The sequence below is a fragment of the Mustela nivalis genome (genome assembly GCF_964662115.1).
Source record: "Mustela nivalis genome assembly, chromosome: 8".
Classification (NCBI taxonomy): Eukaryota; Metazoa; Chordata; class Mammalia; order Carnivora; family Mustelidae; genus Mustela; species Mustela nivalis.
The window spans coordinates 39575351-39594491 of NC_139027.1; the positions used below are offsets into that span (position 1 = coordinate 39575351).

General features: G+C 53.4%; 1 protein-coding gene across 1 annotated transcript in view; it reads left to right on the forward strand.

Moving 5' to 3' along the window:
• POLR1A (RNA polymerase I subunit A) overlaps positions 1-19141 on the forward strand; it is a 70679-nt gene that overhangs the window by 43597 nt on the left and 7941 nt on the right. The window contains exons 16-27 of the mRNA XM_082743455.1: positions 294-477; positions 2925-3007; positions 3124-3282; positions 4868-4966; positions 6021-6173; positions 7446-7528; positions 9861-10026; positions 10803-11024; positions 11908-12122; positions 13836-14003; positions 14857-14992; positions 15441-15598. Of these exons, the coding sequence (XP_082599581.1) occupies positions 294-477; positions 2925-3007; positions 3124-3282; positions 4868-4966; positions 6021-6173; positions 7446-7528; positions 9861-10026; positions 10803-11024; positions 11908-12122; positions 13836-14003; positions 14857-14992; positions 15441-15598 (1826 nt within the window). The remainder of the gene's footprint in view (positions 1-293; positions 478-2924; positions 3008-3123; positions 3283-4867; positions 4967-6020; positions 6174-7445; positions 7529-9860; positions 10027-10802; positions 11025-11907; positions 12123-13835; positions 14004-14856; positions 14993-15440; positions 15599-19141) is intronic.

The following is a 19141-nucleotide window of genomic DNA, read 5'->3' on the forward strand; positions in this document are numbered from 1 at the left end:
ATGTCCTCCTCTCCTTTATTTAGGAAAAAATATATTAGTTCCACTTATAAGCTACATATTTCTCTTTTGTTTGTGTTTTTGTTTAAATTCTAGTTAGTATAGTGTAATATTGGTTTCAGGAGTAGAATTTAGTGATTCATCACTCCCTGCATCTTCCTTTCCATCAAGAACCTGTGGCAGGTTACCGTGGAGGGACGTACACAATAAGGTTAATAAAACACAGGAAAAGGAGGGGGTGGCTCACACAAGAGGGGTCTTCTCCATTCCAGCACTGGTGGTTGTCCCCTCCACAGGTGATCATCAGAGAAGGGGAGCTGCTGTGTGGGGTGCTGGACAAGGCGCACTACGGGAGCTCCGCCTATGGCCTGGTCCACTGCTGCTATGAGATCTATGGTGGGGAGACCAGCGGCAAGGTTCTCACCTGCCTGGCCCGCCTCTTCACTGCCTACCTGCAGCTCTACAGAGGTTTCACCTTGGGTGAGTGCTCGGCGAGTGGCCCTGGGGCTCCCCTCTCTCCTGGCCAGCATGGCCATCAGGATGTCTCCCTGACTCTACTAGCAGCTTCCAGGGGAGGGACAGGCTCCTATAACCATGTCCTCTCTTGGTTGCCACCACCATGTCACAGACCTGGTCCTTTCCCGTGCTTTCTGCCCTTCCCCACCCAGTGTTTCTTCCAGCTCCTCAGTCCCCATTCCATTCTCCACCCCAGCCTCTATAGTTTTCTGTCCCTGAGACTGATTTTTCACACTCAAACCCATCTCCATTCTCTCCTGCGAGTGTGTTTCCAGAATGCCCTGGGCACTCTGTGCTCCACAAAGGGCCTTCCCTATTGTCAGAACTGCCTACACCTCCCCACATCGCAGGGGCGTCAGCATTGTCAGAAACACCATGTTGGGGTAGACCTGTTGGGACAATCCTAACCTAGGCAGAGGAGCTACATTCTTTCCTGGAAATGAGCATACACGATTTTATTTTATTTTATTTTTTAAAGATTTTATTTATTTAGTTGAGAGAGAAAGAGAGAGAGCATGAGAGGGGAGAAGGTCAGAGGGAGAAGCAGACTCTCCATGGAGCAGGGAGCCCAATGAGGGACTCAATCCCAGGAGTCTGGGATCATGACCTGAGCCGAAGGCAGGCACCCAACCAACTGAGCCACCCAGGTGCCTGAGCACACACCATTTTAGCAAGTTGGCCTTGAGAAAGATGGCAAGTGTGCTGTTACTTTCTGAGCCTTTCTGTGGTGTTCTGGGAGGAGCAGGGGACCTGCTGCATGTCAAGCTCGAGCCAGAGCGAGTGCTGGAGTTGTCAGGTTCATAATACCGTAGTAGTGGGAGTAGGACTCCGCTTTGCAGACTTATGTGTGTGCGGACATGGTGGAAGTCCCCCCCGGGAGGCCCCTGGGCCTGCTTCAGCTGGAGCTCATGCACTCGATGCAGTGGGGCTTGCTAATTACAGGATATAGGTAAACTGTGGAGAAATAAAAATAAGTACAGACCAGAGAGCAGTTGAAAGTCCCCCAGCATTCAGTCATCAGAGATGACCATTCTCTTGATCTGTTGTTGTCTTTCTAGACCCGCCAGTATAAACACATTCAGGAAAAAGTGAGATCCTACCCTACACAGTTTGGTGATCTTTTCCTCCCCATTATGGAATATATTTATAAATGTTCTTTTGTAAATATCCTAATATAAGCCTACATGCTCAGCTATGGATTATTCTAGTGGTGTACTGGTACCACAGTTTATTTAACCAGTTCCTATAATTAAACATTTGGGCTGTCTCCTGGTTTTCACTTTATTGGGAAGAGGGCCCTTGAACAAACAATTTTAAAAATGAGAAGTCAAGGAAGCTGCCACACCCAGAGCATGAAAAGGACCACACCTAACAAACCCAGCCCTGCCTGCAGCTCTGCTTAGCACGTGGTGCAGGGAAAATCAGCCCTGAGTGCCAAGGTCTTCCCGAGACCTCGAGATGGAGAAAGGGAGCGGGGCCAAACTGGACACAGCTCTGGGGAAAGGGCAGCCAAGTGAAGTCGCCTTTTCTTCAGCCTTTACAGCCAGGGGTCAGTAAAGTGACAGCAAGGCGACCGGGAGCCGACCCCATGGAAGAACCCACTTCTGTGATGACAGCTTCCTCACAAAGGGACTGTTTCTTTCCCTTCCTATTCGTACACGTTCTTTAGAGTCCCTCAGGCCTCCAGGATGTGGCATTGGGAATTCAGATGTTTTAGCTCAGCTTCTAAACAGTGCACCATTGATTTTCTTCCCATGCACATCTTGGCTGAGGGAGTTCTAGAGTCCAGCAGCACTCACACATATAGACAGGAAATAGTTGATTGGAGGGTGAAGTAGAAGGATGCCCTGCCCAAGGTGAGGACTTCCTCAGCCCTTTGGAGCCAGGAGGAAGGTTTAACTGCAATGACATTTGCAGGGTCTTGGGGCAGACCCTGCCGTGGTGGTCCCTGTCACCCAGGCTCAGGTGTGTACCTGTGCCCGCGTGTCCTGTGACTTGTCACTTCTGGGAATCAAAACCAGACTGTTCCTTCCCTGTCTCTCTTCCTTCCCAGTTTTTCACCTGAAACCTCGTCTTCACCCCCAGCCCATTCATCCAGTGTGTGCTCATAGAGCTGCTGGCTGAGAGCGCAGGTTTGGGACATGGCCGTGGGTTTACTCACTGCCCACCTAACACAAGGCAGGTAGTTGAAGTCTGAGCCTTCGTTTGGTCATGTGTAAAACGGTGATTAGGATGCTCCGCCTATGGGAAGCACTTCACAGCTGGTGACAGGCCCTCACTAGGGAGGTCAGTGTCCCCATTGCTGTCCCTATGCTGCCTGTGTTCATGGCAGTGCCCACCATGTGCGACCTCACTGAGCTTACAACAGGTCGGTTTCAGTCCTACCCACGCTTTTCTGTCTCACTCCCCAGGCGTGGAAGACATTCTGGTGAAGCCAAAGGCAGATGCAAAGAGACACAGGGTCATTGAAGAGTCCACCCACTGCGGGCCACGGGTGAGGAGGGCCTGGGTGGCTACGGCTTGCGGTAGAGGGTTGGGGCTCCCATGGAACGAAACCCACGCCCTCCTCCCTTGGCTGCTGCCTCCGACCTGTGCCTTTTCTCCTTGTAGGCTGTCAGGGCTGCGTTAAACCTGCCAGAAGCTGCGTCATGTGATGAGGTCCGAGGGAAATGGCAGGATGCCCATCTGGGCAAAGACCAGAGGGATTTTAACATGATTGATCTGAAGTTCAAGGAGGAAGTGAACCATTACAGCAATGAGATTAACAAGGTTAGTCCAGCGAGTGTGTGCACTTATCGCCACTATTTTGAATGCTGGTTTTTAAAAAAATTACATTTTGATTCTCACTTGGGGCTCTCTGGAGTAATTGGGCTGTTTGACAGTTAACTAGGTGAGATGCGAGGTGAGATGTGTAGAATTCACTGTTTTGAAAAATCAAGGACTTTGTTCTCTTAACCAGTTAATGATGAGAGGGAATGCTTTGCACTTTTTCTCTTCAAATGTTTGGATTTGGGGGTGACTGCATCAAAGGGGAGTAAATAATTCCTCTGGGGCCACTATTTAGTGGAGGAGCCAAATAGAGGACCAAAAATACCACTGGTGCTTGCTATATAGGTGAGCCTGGGGTGGAGGTGTGGGTTCAAGTCCTGGCTCGGCGATGTACTTGCTGTGTGACTTTGGGCAAGTGATACAACCAGTCTCTGCTTTTGTTTACTCACCAGGAGGTAGGGATATGAGGAGCACCTACCTCACAGGGTTGCTGAGAGGATTAAGGAGCTAATCTACACCACACTCTCGGCACAGTGGGAGCACTCTGGAAGTACTCTGGAGTCCCCTTCTGCTTTTTCCATCAAGCCAGGTCTTGGGCAACAGAGAAAGGAGAGGGAAGTCCCTGGACAGGCGAAGGCCACAGCCTGGGCTCTGCACTTTCCTGCCCCAGAGCTGCGGAAGAGGAGGGGGAAGGCAAGGCCAGTGCTCGACAAGAATCAGTGTTTGCCTCTTCACCGGCTCTCGATATCCCTTAGACTGCCAAGAACGAGACCTCTTGTCGTCCTTGAGAGGATTTCTTCAGAGGAGCCCTTCTAGCACCTCTCAGAGAACCAGGAGGCTCAGCTTCGGGGCTTGACTGAGAATGCTGGGACGTTGTCTCAGAAGCATCTCAGGATTGTTTCTTGTCCCTCCAGCTCCTCTCTTCCCACCACACGCACCACGCCCCCTCTTCCCCCCGCCCCCTCGAACACATACATCTCCTGTGTTGGTCCGGATCTCTGTATCCCTAGGCAGAGGCTGAAACAGACTTGGAGGCCCTGCCACCGGCTCCTCCAGCTCTACATAGAGGGCTTTGCCCATGTCTATGGGCCCTGGATCCAAGGCCAGGCTCCCGTGTGGTACTCGGGCAGCGTGTTGGTAAATGTGAGTGTGACATGGACACTGGTCCTCGCTGCCAGGGGTGCGGGAATCGAGGCCGTGTCTGCTGGGCAGATTCACAAGGATACACCTCAGGTTTTCTCTTGAACCCGCTGTTTTATAGGATCACAAACTGCATATGCTGGCCCCTCTGCTTCTCCCTTTTTGTCCCCATTGGCCCGTGATAAGAGCCTTGGGCTTGTTGGCGGAGGGGGTCAGCACAGTGCAGCATGTGGGGCCATCTCGTTAGACTTCTCTCCAGAGGTTCTAGCAATAGGATTGTTGCCAAATGAGACTTCTTACCTTGAGTGGGACTCGACACTTATCTCTGGGTAAATAGTCTGAGTTTATTGCTTTCGCATCCTGGGTTTATCTTGTGATTTGGGATTACGTTGGGGCTTCAGAAAGGCGTGAAGTCACTGACTTGCTGTGTTTATTTCCTCTGCAGGCGTGCATGCCATTTGGCCTGCACAGACAGTTCCCAGAGAACAACTTGCAGATGATGGTGCAGTCTGGAGCCAAAGGGTCGACTGTGAACACCATGCAGGTGTGGGCAAAGGCAGGCTGGCTATTTTGCCAGAAGGGTGGGGTCATGGCAGGAGGCAATTTTCAGATTTCTTTCTGATTTTTTTTTAAAGATTTTATTTATTTATTAGACAGAGATCACAAATAGGCAGAGAGGCAGGCAGAGAGAGAGGGAAAGCAGGCTCCCTGCTGAGCAGAGAGCCTGATGCAGGGCTCGATCCCAAGACCCTGAAATCATGACTTGAGCCAAAGGCAGAGGCTTAACCCACTGAGCCACCCAGGCGCCCCTCTTTCCGATTTTTTTTAAAAGGATCCACATTCTATATAAACTAGGACAAGTACTACAAAATACAAAAGCATACAGAAATTGGTACAGGAGGCAACCCCTGTTAACACCTCAACGTTATGAACAAGCACCAGGGCAGATGGCGTGCGCGTGTGTGGTCAGTCCTCTCTGAGATCCTGTCGTGGTCTGCTTTTTTCATTTATCATTACATTATAGGCGTTGTCCTAGAGGTTTCTTGACCCCTGATCCAAGGTCCGTCACCTCCTCAGGTGGCTGTGTGTTCACAGATGTTAATAGTTCTTCTTAAAGTCCTGAGGACCTTGGTGAGTGTAGAGCGATATAGGAATGGGCTTAAAAGGCTGAATGCCATCAGGAAGCCCCCTTGACTGAAGTGAAGTCCTCTCACCCCCATGAATATTAAGAGGTGCTTTTATTCCCTTTTGGCCTTAGAATTTAAGGATCACAATAAATTCCTTTTTCTTGCAGACCTCAGTTTCTCCATTAGGGCCTTTGGGACCCTTAGAGGTAGAACGTGATGATTTTGAGATGTGGCTTCTTCTACCATTTACAAGTGACCCCAGACGTGTCAAATTTTGATCAGTCAACAAAACAAAAACACAGTTCTTTTCTTGAAACAAGAGCTCCTCTGGTTTGTGTGAAAATCCAGCATGGACTTCACAAACCAATTTCCACGCAGCCTTCCTTCCAGAGCAGGCCTTCCCTCCTTTGCTAGGACAAAGCTTTACACACATGAGGATCTCAAGTTTGCTTTGGGCTTCCTTCCTTCCAGATCTCATGCCTGCTGGGCCAAATCGAATTGGAAGGTCGGAGACCCCCCTTAATGGCATCTGGCAAGTCACTGCCCTGCTTTGAGCCTTATGAGTTCACGCCCAGGGCCGGCGGTTTCGTCACTGGCAGATTCCTCACTGGCATCAAGCCTCCGGTATGTATTCTGGGTTTTCCTCGTGTCTCTTCTCATTGCCAGGCTCAATGGTAGGAGGCCCGTGACCTTTACCAACAACCTTGAGCAAGGACTATTGAGTAATAATTGTCGAGCCGTTTGTTGCTGACTCACTAGACCCTGTGGCCCCCGAGGACCCTGTATATTCACCACTGTAACACCCGAGCTTTTGCGGGACCTGGCAATAGTGAGTGCTCAGTGTTTGCCAAGAAGTGGAGAGATGAGTCAGACCAATCCCAGCTCCACTTTTTCCTGCCATACCTTTCTCGAAACCATTTCTCACGTACTTGGAAGGCAGCCAGAGAAGGGGATGCCCCTCACCTGGGTACTCTCCTGTTGCCAAAGACACCATCACAGAGATTGGTTTCACGAATCCCCACCGTGGGGTTCCTCCCATGACTCCTTCACGGTGGGAAAATCCAGTAGCTGTGGCAAATGCCTGTTCTTTCTCGGTCAAAAACAGACTTCTCCCATTAGAGAAAGCTTTTCTCCTCGTATTTGTCAGAAATGGCTTTCTGGATGTTAGTACCTTTTGTGCCTTGATTGTTACATTAAGGTCAGACAACTAAGACCAGGTTGTGAACAGGACCGGCCCTTGGTTTCAAGGCCACCAACTGCTCCTTGTCAATCCCACATTGGCTGTGATCACCCATGGCTTCTGGCAGAGGATGGAGGAGAGAGGATCTAGACCAGAACTTCTTAAACTCTAGTCCCTAGTGAATCATGACATCACCGTAACAGATAGTGACTGGCATTTCTTTGAGCAATAAAACAGAATGGGATGGTGAATAAAGCATCCAAGGGATGGGATAGTTTTATAAAGTTATCGTTTTGAGTTTTCTGTCTCTGTGCATGTGTGTATCTCTACATTTGCTGATGACTACTGCAAGGGTGTTTTTCGCACCCTTGGGTAGGTGAAAATGTCTGGAAAGCACCGTGCACCTCCAGTGACGCTGTGGGGAGAATTCAGGGATGTGGGTTGCATGGAAGAGTGACGAGGCCCTGGTAGCATTTCCACTTGGAAAGTAGGGTGCCTGGCTAGGGCTGGAATGCATGCGTGCAGGGAGAGCTCCTGGCTCCTGTACCCAGACTCCACCTTCCTTCCACTCTCAGGCAAGGGGAGACACAGGTGACCATGGGGGAGGGCAATGGTGGGCCCATCAGCGCCGGGGCTGCGGGAGCTCGGACACGGCTGCTTCCAGAAGCACCCTGCCCTCACTACCCCTCTGGGGCCCGGCCCCGCCTCTCCCACAGGAGTTCTTCTTCCACTGCATGGCTGGGCGAGAGGGGCTAGTGGACACCGCTGTGAAAACCAGCCGCTCCGGCTACCTCCAAAGGTAAAAAGCCCCTACTCTGTCACCTCTGTCATCTTGTGCGTTGTCACTGATAGTTCACTTACAGTCCCTTTGGATGAAAAAACTTTTTAAAGACCCCACCATGGGTGCCTGAGACAGAAAATGGTGGACATTCTTCCCCTTCTAACCGATCGATAGAGCATGAGCTTGGAGGTTTATGCAGAAGGTCCCTGTGTTCTGCAGGTGTGTCATTCTGCCCCCACCCCCCGCTTCCCCAGGGGAGGTTGTAGATCCGGGGAAAGGCCTGGAGCAGTGAGGAGCTCGTCGTCTGCCCTGGGAGGGCTCAGCATCCGGGACAGTGCAGGGAGGGTTCCGGTCCCAGGGGCCTTGCCTGTGAGTCTGTAGTTAGTGTTACTGTCTCCCCAGATGCAGGTGTCACATTGGGGTTCCCCAGCCCAGACCTGCTTGTTTTCTCTCCTGTGTGGGAGGAAAGGGAGTAAGTAGCCACTCTAACTGGCCCATTGGGCAGGTGGGAAGGAGTGATGCTTGAAGCCGAACAAGGCCTGACGCCAGAGTGGCCGGCGGAACAGGATGGCAGATACCTGTGTGCCAGCCTCCCCTCTCTTGGAGTGCAGCCTGGGGAAGCTCTGGCTGTGGTTCTTCGTGAGCCCAGAGAGCTTGTGCGAGGAGAAGTGGTGGTAGGAAATGGAGGAGATGGCAACAAGAAATCCCCGTGCCTCTCAGGCATGGTGTGAAGTCTTTTTCTCCGGGACCTTGGGTGACTGCCGCACAAGGAGGCGGAGCTCCTTTATCCTACCCTCAGAGGTTTCCTTGTGTGCTCCAGCCCTATCCTCCTGCTTTTGTGTCCCACAGTCCCCAACGCTGCATCCCATGCTTTGGTCCCCTTCCCCTTGACTCCCAAGGCTGCAGCCCACAGGGTTGGGCTAGGAAAGGGAAGGGTGGGTTTGGGGTGGGCAGCCCTGCGTGGCTGGTCAGTGGGAAGCCGGGGCACCTGGGTGAACTCCCCTCTCAGGAGCAGGGATCACGTGGCCACTTCCCTCCATAAACAGGGTTTACACCCCACCTGCCATTTCTGTAATCTCTCAACAATACATGTGTAACGTAGGAAAAGCTAAGAAACAAATGATCTATTAAGTCTGGGTTTGGGGGATCCCTGTGTGAGGCAGGAGTCCCTGAGGCCAATTAAATGCAGTGGGGGAAGGAGGAGGATGTATGGAATCCCTCTTGGAACGGAAGGGTGGCAGCCACTGGGGGGAAGGGCACGAGCCTCCCCAGGATCCACCTGCCCGTGGGGGCTTGGGGCAGAGGTCACATGCAGTGCTTCAGACAGGATGGACTGGAGGGGGCCAGCTCGACTGTGGTGGAGACTCCCAGCCAGACGTCGGAAGGCTGTCCCCCAAGAGTGCGATGGAAAGGAAGAAGCAGGTGGGGCAAAGACAGCGATGGGCTGAAACACAGGAAGATGAGGCAGGGGGCAGCAGACAGACCTGGCTGAGTCTGCAGGCCTGAGTGATAGCACCAGGGCACGTTGGACAGAGAGGAGAGAGAAAACGGGTGGGGGGGGGGGGCTGTCGGCAGCAGGATATTCAAGGAGCCGCATCTAGTGGACCTTTAAAGACGAGGCCGTGCAGCCTTGCAGGGCCATAGCTGGTACAGAGAGCGGGAGCCCTGGGGTAAGGAGCAGAAGGCACAGCCTGCCCTCCGGCATTTTCAGCACCAGCCTTGCCAGGCCTGGTGCTGGGTGCCAAGAAGATGGTGGTGACTAACACTGAGGTCTGTGCTTGGAGCTTGGGGGAGCAGTGATTACTAGAAAAACCTCCTGATAAGATGGCTGAAGAGTCTGAGGCAGAATGACCAGAAGTAAGCTAAGCAGCCAGCACCAGGTAGCAGGGAGAGAGGTTGAGGGAGACGGCCGACCTCTGGGAACATTGGAAAAGGGGCGCCAGGTTACAGTGAGCACATCAGCATTTCGTTCCCAATGTCCCCTTTGTTCCCCTGGCCAATTCTGGACTAACCATGCTGCGGAAGCAGTGGACAGGGTGGCATCCCTCCTGCCTTACCTGCCTTGTGGACCTAAAGATACTGGTCCTTGGGGAGTGCTACGCTGCAGGGCAGTGAAAGGCAGGCAGCGGTCCCAGCTGCTGGGGCTGGACATTGGAGCCAGGGCCAAGGAGTGGCAGCCAGGCTCTCAGTCACGTGGCTGCAGCTTCCTCCTCCCAGAGAACCATGAGGAAGCGCAGACCCTGGCCCGGAGCTGCCGTACCTCAGAACATGGAATGTGAGAGCCTGGCTCGGCTGCCTGCAGAGCAGCAGTCTCCATTTCCGTCGTCTGCCACCCCTGGCCTCCACACAGGTGCATCATCAAGCACTTGGAGGGGCTGGTGGTCCAGTATGATCTGACCGTGCGTGACAGTGATGGCAGCGTGGTCCAGTTCCTGTACGGGGAGGACGGCCTGGATATCCCCAAGACGCAGTTCCTGCAGCCCAAGCAGTTCCCCTTCCTCGCCAGCAACTACGAGGTAGTAGGCCTGGCCCCAGTGGTGGGGCCCCGGGCTGCATGGTGGGCCTTGCACCCTGAGCTTTGCCACGCGGTGAGGGCGGCTATTGCAAGGCAGGGTGGGGAAAGGTTAGAAAGCACCGTTCGATGCTTTGAAGTGCTCGGCATTTTCATACCCGCTCTGGATCCTTCATCACAAGATGGCAGAGAGCACTCGTGCTTCTGGCTTCCGGGGCCACTTGCCAGGTGCTGGGCCCTAAGCTACGGTGCGCTGTGAACACTGTCCGCTTTTATCCACACCACGGCCTGGGGGAGTAGGTGTTCTTCTGTGTTTGTGCAGCCAAAGCTGTGGGTGGCAGGGCATGAGAACCAGTTGGTGCGAGGCAGAGCCTATGTTTGCTTGCAGGCCTAGCTGACACCCGGGCTGGAGGGGGTTGCATACAGTACCTTACCGCCTCAGAAATGCCCGCCCCCAGCGACTGAGTGGTCACCCCATTTTGCAGTCCGGTGCCGAAGCCGTCATGACCATGGCCAGGCAGCAGATGGCAGAGTTGAAGGTCGTGGTCCTGTACTGGCTCCTTCCCATCCTGGCGCCTGTCCCAAAGCCTTTGGCCTTCACTTCCTCTCCTCGTTTCTCCCTAGAAACCCCCCCACCTGGCTTCTGGAGTGAGGGCAGCGAGGGCCCTGGTCAGCAGTGGGTGCTCAGCCCCATTGAGGGTCATCGTGAGGGCCCCACACAGACCATCGTGGTCCTGTGAAGTTGTGTGATATGGATCTCGTGTGTGTGTTTTTGTTTAGGTGATAATGAAATCGAAGCATCTCCAGGAGGTTTTATCCCGAGCAGATCCCCAGAAAGCTCTCCGTCACTTCAGAGCCATCAAAAAATGGCAAAGCAAACATCCCAACACCCTGCTGAGAAAAGGCGCCTTCTTGAGTTATTCACAGAAAATTCAAGCAGCTGTGAAAGCCTTGAACCTTGAGGGTGGGAACCAGAATGGCCGCAGCCTTGGGACTCACCAGGTGACTTGGGGGTGATTGTGTCCTCAGTGTGTGGAGCGTGTAGGCCTCAGTCAGGGGTTGAGGAAACAGGGTAGTTTCCTAATAGTGGGTGTCATAGTATAATCTGGCTGTATTCACTGTTAGGAAACAAAATGAAACAAATTCCTCAAATAGGAATTTAAGGAGGGGACTTCACAAGGGTGTGGCGGGGTTTGGGGAAATTGACTGGGGCTGGTAACCTGGGTCCTCGGCTACCCCAGGTGGGCAGAAACAGGAAGAGCACCCGCCAGGAATGGAGAGGGTGGCTGTAGGGTGGGATGAGGGGGCAGTAGGGAGGCACAGCCTACTCAGAGGTTTCTTAGAGAGAGCAGGACATAAATGCCCAGCTTCACTGTTCTCCGATCTTTCCCTCTGCTGCTGGGGTGTCCCAGTCAGCAAACCAAGCTGGCAGCCAGGAGTCAGGGAGAACGTTTTGCGGCAGTTGCTGTGGGATAGCCTTGGGGTATCGAGTGTGTGAAAGCCCAGATGAGGGACAGACAGGTCCTGGTTGGCCTAGGAATGTCTTGGCTTTGCCTTTCACCCTAACATTATCGATGATGGTTCCCCATGCTACTCAAAAAGAATGACAGTTTGGATGCTAACTTTCACGGTCATCCGATCACCCTGCCTGTGTTTGAATGGCCAGGATAAAGAGCTCAGAGAGTCATGGTCAGGCAGCACGTGCTGGGAAGCCCCCGGTCCTCAGTGTTGAGACGGATTTCTCATTGCCATCTGGTTCTGTCTCCTTCCCCTGCTCCTGTTTGGAGCCCGTGCCTGTGATTGTCCTTATCCTGCTGGATGTCCCAGGGAGACAAACCCATTCCTGGTTTCCTCCCATGTGGCTGAGGCCTGTACTTCCTTTCAGATCTTGAAGATGTGGAATGAGTTAGATGAGCAGAGTCGGAGAAAATACCAGAAGAAGGCAGCTCCTTGTCCTGACCCCAGTCTGGCTGTCTGGCGCCCAGACATCTACTTTGCATCAGTGTCAGAAACATTTGAAAAGAAGATGGATGACTACAGCGTTGAGTGGGCATCTCAAGCAGAGAAGAGTTATGAGAAATCAGAGCTTTCTCTTGACAGGTAATGATGTTGACTTGTTACAGGGCATGTGCTGAGGGAGACTCAGCCTCCCAGGCCCTTCCTTACCCACTCCAGAGGGAGGGCAGCCTCCTGGGTTTGAGCCTCCAGCAGAAGGGAGGGAAGTGAAACAGAAAGGGAACGTTGCAGGCCCAAAGGGCTCCAGGACGGGAAAGAGCAGGGAGGTAGGAGTGGATACGCCACCTGGCCCAAGACAGGAAAATGCTCGGCCACATGGGAGCTTGCAGAAATGACCTCTCTCGAGCTCGGTGTGGTGGTCATGACTAACTAAGAGGCAGGGAGTCTGCTCCCCATTCAGCAGCTTCTGACTGACCCAAGGCAAATCATTCATGGCCCCGTGACACCATGGCTCAGCCTTTCCTGAGGGGTTCATGTGAGGACTCCGGTGTTCCTCTGAGCTTTGGATTCTGAAGTCTTAAGCAAGAAGGACCACATGCAGTCCTCAACTTGGACTTGTTCACCAATAAACAAAAAGTAGGAAAATCCTGTGGTCTGGATGGGTGGGAAGCCAGCCATGTACTAGCACCAAGCCACACTGGACTAAAACATCACAAGTGCCCCCAAGGAAGGCATGCTCTGGGTTTGAATTGGAGCAGTCCCCTACTCCAGGGATCTCACTCAGCTCACTAAGCCTGGCCTGCAGAGCTGGAAGACCTCCAAAGTATGGGCCCAGCCTGGCTGCTCGTCCTGCACCCCGTGAGATTTTTGGGGTCCAGGAGGGGGACTGCAGACGGAAGGTCGGAATCAGTCAAGGCAAATGCGTGAGTGGAGGAACCGGAGGGGAGGAAGACACTCTATCTTTGCCCCTTAACATGGTTCCTCTAGTCAGGCCTCAGAGAGGCCCAGATAGAATAAATCATGCTGGGATCTCACAGAGGCTGGCAGGGCTTTCCCTGTAACCAAGACCCTGATGCCCCGCCGCCTTCACCTGGCTCCTTGCAGTTCCGGGCACTGGCCACTGACCTTCAGAAGGATCGCTGGTGCTGCAGCAAGAGTGGGGAGAGGTCAGCTCTGGGGAGCATCCCTTGGGTTCGCAGGCCGAGGTGGGGAGCCAGTTCTGCTCAGTCACTCTCACAGGGGACCTCTTAACAAGCAGCAAGCTCAGGGTGAAGTTCCACATATAGTGCAGCATTCCCATGGCTATTCCAAAAAGAGCCAGCTTTCACAGGAAAAACGGTTCGTAGATCACAAAGCTGCATAGTGTGCACGCTTCCCAGGGGGCCTGCAGCTGTTTGCACCAATTAAGAAAACAGACACCTCCCCTTTCCTCCCTGACCCCGTATCCCCATAATTGCTTAGTGAGCCTCTTTCTCGTTTGCACAGTGGGAGGTGGGCAAAGAAGAATTAGAGGAAAATATGAATAGCAGGCTCAGAAATTCTCACTGCCCAGGGGGCTCGCGGTGGCTGGTGCAGAGTGGCTGCGTGCCGTCCTCAGGGCAGATATGCATAGTCTGTGCGGGGACATCTAGAGCTTCAGTCCCCCAGCTGGGATCTGTACTGTGTCATTTAGGTCATCCCAGGGTCAGTAGTGGGATTTTAAGGATTAGCAGGATTTGCTTAGGAAAAACAAGCCCAGAAAGAAGGACAGCTCATAGCGCCTTGCACCCTGGTCTTGGGTGGCGTTGACAGCTCCTGACAGACAGGTGGTGTCTGCACTCCTAACCCATGCCACCCCCCTCCCCTGCCCCATTTCAGGTTGAGGACCCTGCTGCAGCTGAAGTGGCAGCGCTCGCTGTGTGACCCGGGTGAGGCCGTGGGCCTGCTGGCCGCCCAGAGCATTGGGGAGCCCTCCACGCAGATGACCCTGAACACTTTCCACTTTGCGGGCAGAGGCGAGATGAACGTTACCCTGGGCATTCCAAGGTGCGAGGCTGCAGGGGTGCATAGGGTGGTGGGGTCTGTCCTAAGCCCACTCCTGGAGAGGAAGTCATTTGAGAGGGTGGAAGGGAGAGAAACAGGCATCTCATCAAAAATGGGGATTAGGGTCAGACTTGCTGGAGCCCAGCTGGTTTTTCTGGCTGGATCTGTGCCCAGGCCTCTTAGAATCTCTCTGTTTCCCTCTGCCAACTGCTGTATCAGCTACCTGGGATTTTTGTGAAGTCACACTCCTTGGGTCAGGACTCAGGAACAGAGGTTATGAACAAGCCCCATGCACCTGGTTGGCCATCTAGACTGTGGCCTACAGTGGCCCTTCCAGCAACTATGCTCACCTACAGCAGCATGATGGCCACTGGGCAAGAGGAAGGCATGGGAGACCCACCTGCATTTAGCACCTGGCTCTTCCACTTTCTAGCAGAGAGACAGCTTCCCTACCCTAAGGTCCTCGATCTGTGGAAGGGAGGAGGCCAGAGCCCACCATGCCGGTGGGCCGTGCGGGCTGACAGAGCTCACAGGCAAGGCCAGGAGCATCATGGTGCCTACACCTGGGAGGAGCACTGCAGGTGCTAGTTACCCATCCCTGCATCTCTCGCTCTGTAAGTTCTTAGCTTCCCATGTGGGCCCAGCATGGCTGACAGGAAACAAGAGTCACACTAGCTTGTCCTAAACTGACGTGCACGAGGCCAGAGCTGGGACTCTCTGATCCAGCATATTTCCTTGCAAGATCCCCAGGCTTCTCAGACCCCAGAAGAGCTCGAACATCTTGAGAAGAAAGGCCTTGCACAAATAGGTAATCCAGGCACCTCTTGTGATGAGATGTGCCCTTGTTCTGTGACAGGTTGAGGGAGATCCTCATGGTGGCGAGTGCCAACATCAAGACGCCCATGATGAGCGTGCCCGTGTTCAACACCAAGAAAGCCCTGAAGAGAGTGAAAAGCCTGAAGAAGCAGCTCACCAGAGTGTGCTTAGGGGAGGTAACCGTCTCTGGGATCCAGCTGGCCCCGTGGTGGAGGCACTTGCCTGCTTCATCTGTGAAGAATAGAATTTGCTGACTGTTCAGGCTCTGGGTTCAGACTCCCATGAATGAGGGAGCTTTCTCTGCCAGGTGCCGAGCAGGGTAAATAATCATCAGTTCTGCAGCATTATTGAGTGCCTTCAAAATGCTCCTGATATAGCTAACCAGCCCCGCCAGAGCCCGCTGCCTGCAGACTTAGGCCATCTCTGCCAGTGACCTACCAGCTGTGGGCCTCTGTCCACAGTGAGTCACAGTGGCAGAGCTCAGTGGGGTTTCTCCGGGGGCTGGGAGTTTGGCCCGTGGCCCCTGCTCCTATTCCTTTAAACCCCTGAGTTCCTAAAACCAACTTGTCCCGCACAGTCCCCTGGGACTCAGGCAAGCTGGGTTCTCTGTCTGTCTGGTTCAAGGTGTTGGAGAAAATTGATGTCCAGGAGTCGTTCTGTGTCGGAGACAAACACGACAAGTTTCAGGTGTACCGGCTGCGGTTTCACTTCCTGCCGCATGCGTACTACCAGCAGGAGAAGTGCCTGAGACCCGAGGACATCCTGCACTTTATGGAAACTAGGTGAGGACTCTGGCTGCATTTATGGCCTGGCTCTGTCCGGGGCCTTGAGTGCTCCGGGCCACAGGCCTCCTGGAGATTGGGTGCATTTGTCTAAATGGGTCGTTCCAGGGCAGTGTTGGGGGAAACAGCAAGTCCTGCAGCCCAGATTAGAAACCTCCCTCTGGGTCTGGCTTGTGGGTGTGACCACACGCCACTCCCTGAGACATTTCTTCACTCTGGTTGACGAGACTTTTTTTTCGGGTTTGGAGGCTTTAAGATGTGGAAGGACGTGTACCGGAAGAAGAAGGGAGCCCCAGGGGCACAGCCGTGCTGCTGTGAGAGCCAGGCTGCTCTGTGTGGTTCCGAATATGTTTATATTCTATTTCATAACAGGCAGTATGCCGACGGTGTGCTGCTTTTAAACCCCAATTCTATACCTGGGGTTCCCGGCAGCTTCTTCCAGAGAAACTCTGGTTCCCTTCTGGTAGGGAGAATGAACGTCCTTCTCTCAAGTGCATGTTCCTGCTGGGTATTTGAAAAGCACAGGCGACCATGCGGAGTACACAGGGTAGGGTGCTGGGTGTGCTGGGGCTGGGGTGAGCCAGGAAGAGCCAGGGAAGCACTTGCGCCTCGTCAGCTGACTCTAGATCATGCTGCGGACTTAGAGGCTGCAGGGCCCAGCAGGGAGCAGGCCAGTGAAGCAGGCCAGGAGGCCCCCAGCACACTGGAGAGTACAGAACCTGTCTTGCAGACAGGAGTGTGAGTCAAGGCGGCCAGATCTTCTGATCCAAAAAGAAGGAATCCTCTCTTCCCCTCTCCTGTTGTTTTCTGTCTCTGGCTATTTGGTCACTTACTTTTGCTTTTATAAATGAGAAAAGTCTCCTAATTTTTAAATACCAGCAACTAATTGGTCCATTTTCAGAAACTTGGTAAGGTTCAGACAGATCCCATCTGTCAGCAGGATTCTGTCAAAGGCACCAACCACTGCCTCTAATCTAGACCAGCACTTGGGCCTTCCCGGAGCCTCGCTGAAATGGAGACCCACCGGGGCAGCCTAGAGTCAGAGTGCACTGCGCCGCCCCACCCAGCCTTCCCTGGGTGATGCCCGTTCACAGATGAGTCACAGGTGCAACATGGCCAGGAGACAGCAAGCGCTCTGCCCTTGGCCCTCTTCTTCCTCTCGCCTGGAAATGTGGGCTGGCTTCAGGCCAGCCCTCTGAACATGCGGCGGTCGGGATGGTGGGTGTTACGGCAGGTGAGCCTGCATGGAAACCCATCCCCTTGGAAAGGGACCCCAGCCAGGCATCTCCTGCCCCAGTTTACGTGAGTCTGGGTGAAGTCGTTGCTGGGGTTTGGAGAACATGTGCACTGCCATCCGCCTGGGTGGAGAAGGTTCCTTTTACCAGGCAGACCCAGTGCTCTCGTGATGCTGGGCCATGTCGCAGGAGACGCGTCTCCAGCCTGCCGGATCATTAATTAATGTGGGGGAGCATAGCTCCCAAGAGCGCCGCATGTGTGTGCCGTCCAGGTGGCCCTTCTCTGAGAAATGGGACTTAGGATCACGTGGCCTCCCGAGAATTACCCAGAGCGGGTGGAGTTGGATGGTCTGCCCCGTTTCTCTTCACCTAGGGCTTTCGCCTGCCAGGCAGGTAGGTGGGTGTGAGGCATGTACCAGGCTGTGCTTAGAGTTCTTTTTACTTACATTATCTCAGGGATTTGAAAAATCCATCACTTAAAAAAAAAAAAAATGTTTTCTTAATGAGGAACAGCCCTGGCTTCTTCCCAAAAGTGAAGTACTTTTTCAGCTCCTGGAGTTTGTATTTGCTGGTGCACTTGAGAAGCTGTGATAAACAAAGCCACCGGCAGTAGGTCTTGTGGAGCTACTCTGCAACTCCAGCACAAGAGAAGGAGCAGTGCGTGAGCAGGGTGTGGTTTGGACCATCCAGGACAGCCTTGGGCGGCACAGCGGCCACACTAAGGCCTCTCGCAGACCACAAGGAAATGTCCGTGTGCTCCCAAGAGTGACAAACCCGCCCCTTCCTTCTTCCCATCCCTCCCCCACCTCCTTCACTTCCTTTTCTCTCTCTTCTCCCCTTCCCTTTTCTTGTCCCAGCAACAGATCATGAGACTCTTTTGACAGTAGATTGGAGAAGAAAACAAAAACAAAAACAAACACAGAGGCACATCCCTAGATGGAGACGCATAAGTCTTGATGGTTCTCTAAGTATTTGTACCAGCATCTGTCACTTGGGATGTTAGTGTCTGTCTCTGGAAGGGGGGCCCTGGCTAGTGAAGTAGAAGGAGCACCCAGCTAGGAGTCGGGTGGTAAGTTCTGGCCGCCTGTCCCCGGCCGTGAGACAACCAAGCTGGTGGTGTGCAGTTACAGCTCCTATGAACCCGACTTCGCAAGCAGCAGGTGGTGGGGCTGTTGCCAGGCACTCTTGGAGACAGCCAGGGGTCATATTCTCTGTTTGCAATTATTTATGTGGGATGGGAGGTTTCCCTGCAGCCTATCCCTGCTGTTCCCTTTCGGTTGCCACATTCTGACAAATAGCGAGACCTGCACAGAGTGGCCGCTGTGGGCCTTTGGCTCCCTTGCTCTTGGCAGAATCACAGAAGGGCAAAGTGTGTGCGTCCTCAGGAGGATTCTGGCACACTGGTAACCTGTCTGCCACTTACTGGTCAGGGTTCATTCTGCTTCCTCACCTTCTGTCGTGTTCTCCCACGGTTTTGTTCACTGAAAGAAGCAGGCCAGGCAGAAGGGATTCCCAGTGAGGGGGTTGAGGGGAGGTCTCCTTGGGGACTTCCTCTGCACTCAGATCCAGGCTTGGGGGTTGGGTGCAGCTCCAGCAGGTGGAGAAGTGGCTGGGGAAATTGCTGGCAGAGGATGCACTGGGGGTGGTGGGAACAGATGGCTTTGTGGGGGTGGGAGCCAATTGTGGAAGGCCGGAGGCGAGGAGACTTGGAGGGGTGACACAGCCAGCCACAAAGCTGCTGGCCTGGAGATTCTGGGGAGTCAGAGTAGCAGCCCCGAAGCAGTGGGAGGAGATGAGCAGCTCCTGTTGTGGGGAGGGAGGCAGCAGGCCTGGGCCTTCCCCATCCCTGTCAGTCCCGTTTCCTCTCCTCATTGTGCAGTAGGCTCCGGTTGGGATAGGAATGTCCCACTATACAGATGAGATCAAGACCTTCCTCCCCAGTCTCTGAATGCAGATTTGAACCAGAGCCTGGTCTTCTAGAAACCTCTCTTTGACCCCCTCTTCTCGGTTGGATTGTGTCTTCTCAAGTCAAGCCTGCCCTTCCCTCGTTTGGCCCCTTGTCCCCATCCCCAGCACTCGGTGACCAGGCTCTTCTCTGGATTGGAGGGCCAGGAGACTTTTTTCTGCCAAAGGTGGAAACCTCAGTGAAACCATGCACAAGTTTAAAAAGTTAAAAAATATATATGTATATAAAACAAGGAAGAAGAACAGTTGTCTTTTGCTGTTAATAAGCCAAGCAGTAAATATTTGACCTGCCTACTTCTGTATTTTCTGTATTTTCATCCTTGATTTACTCTCAGGGCACATG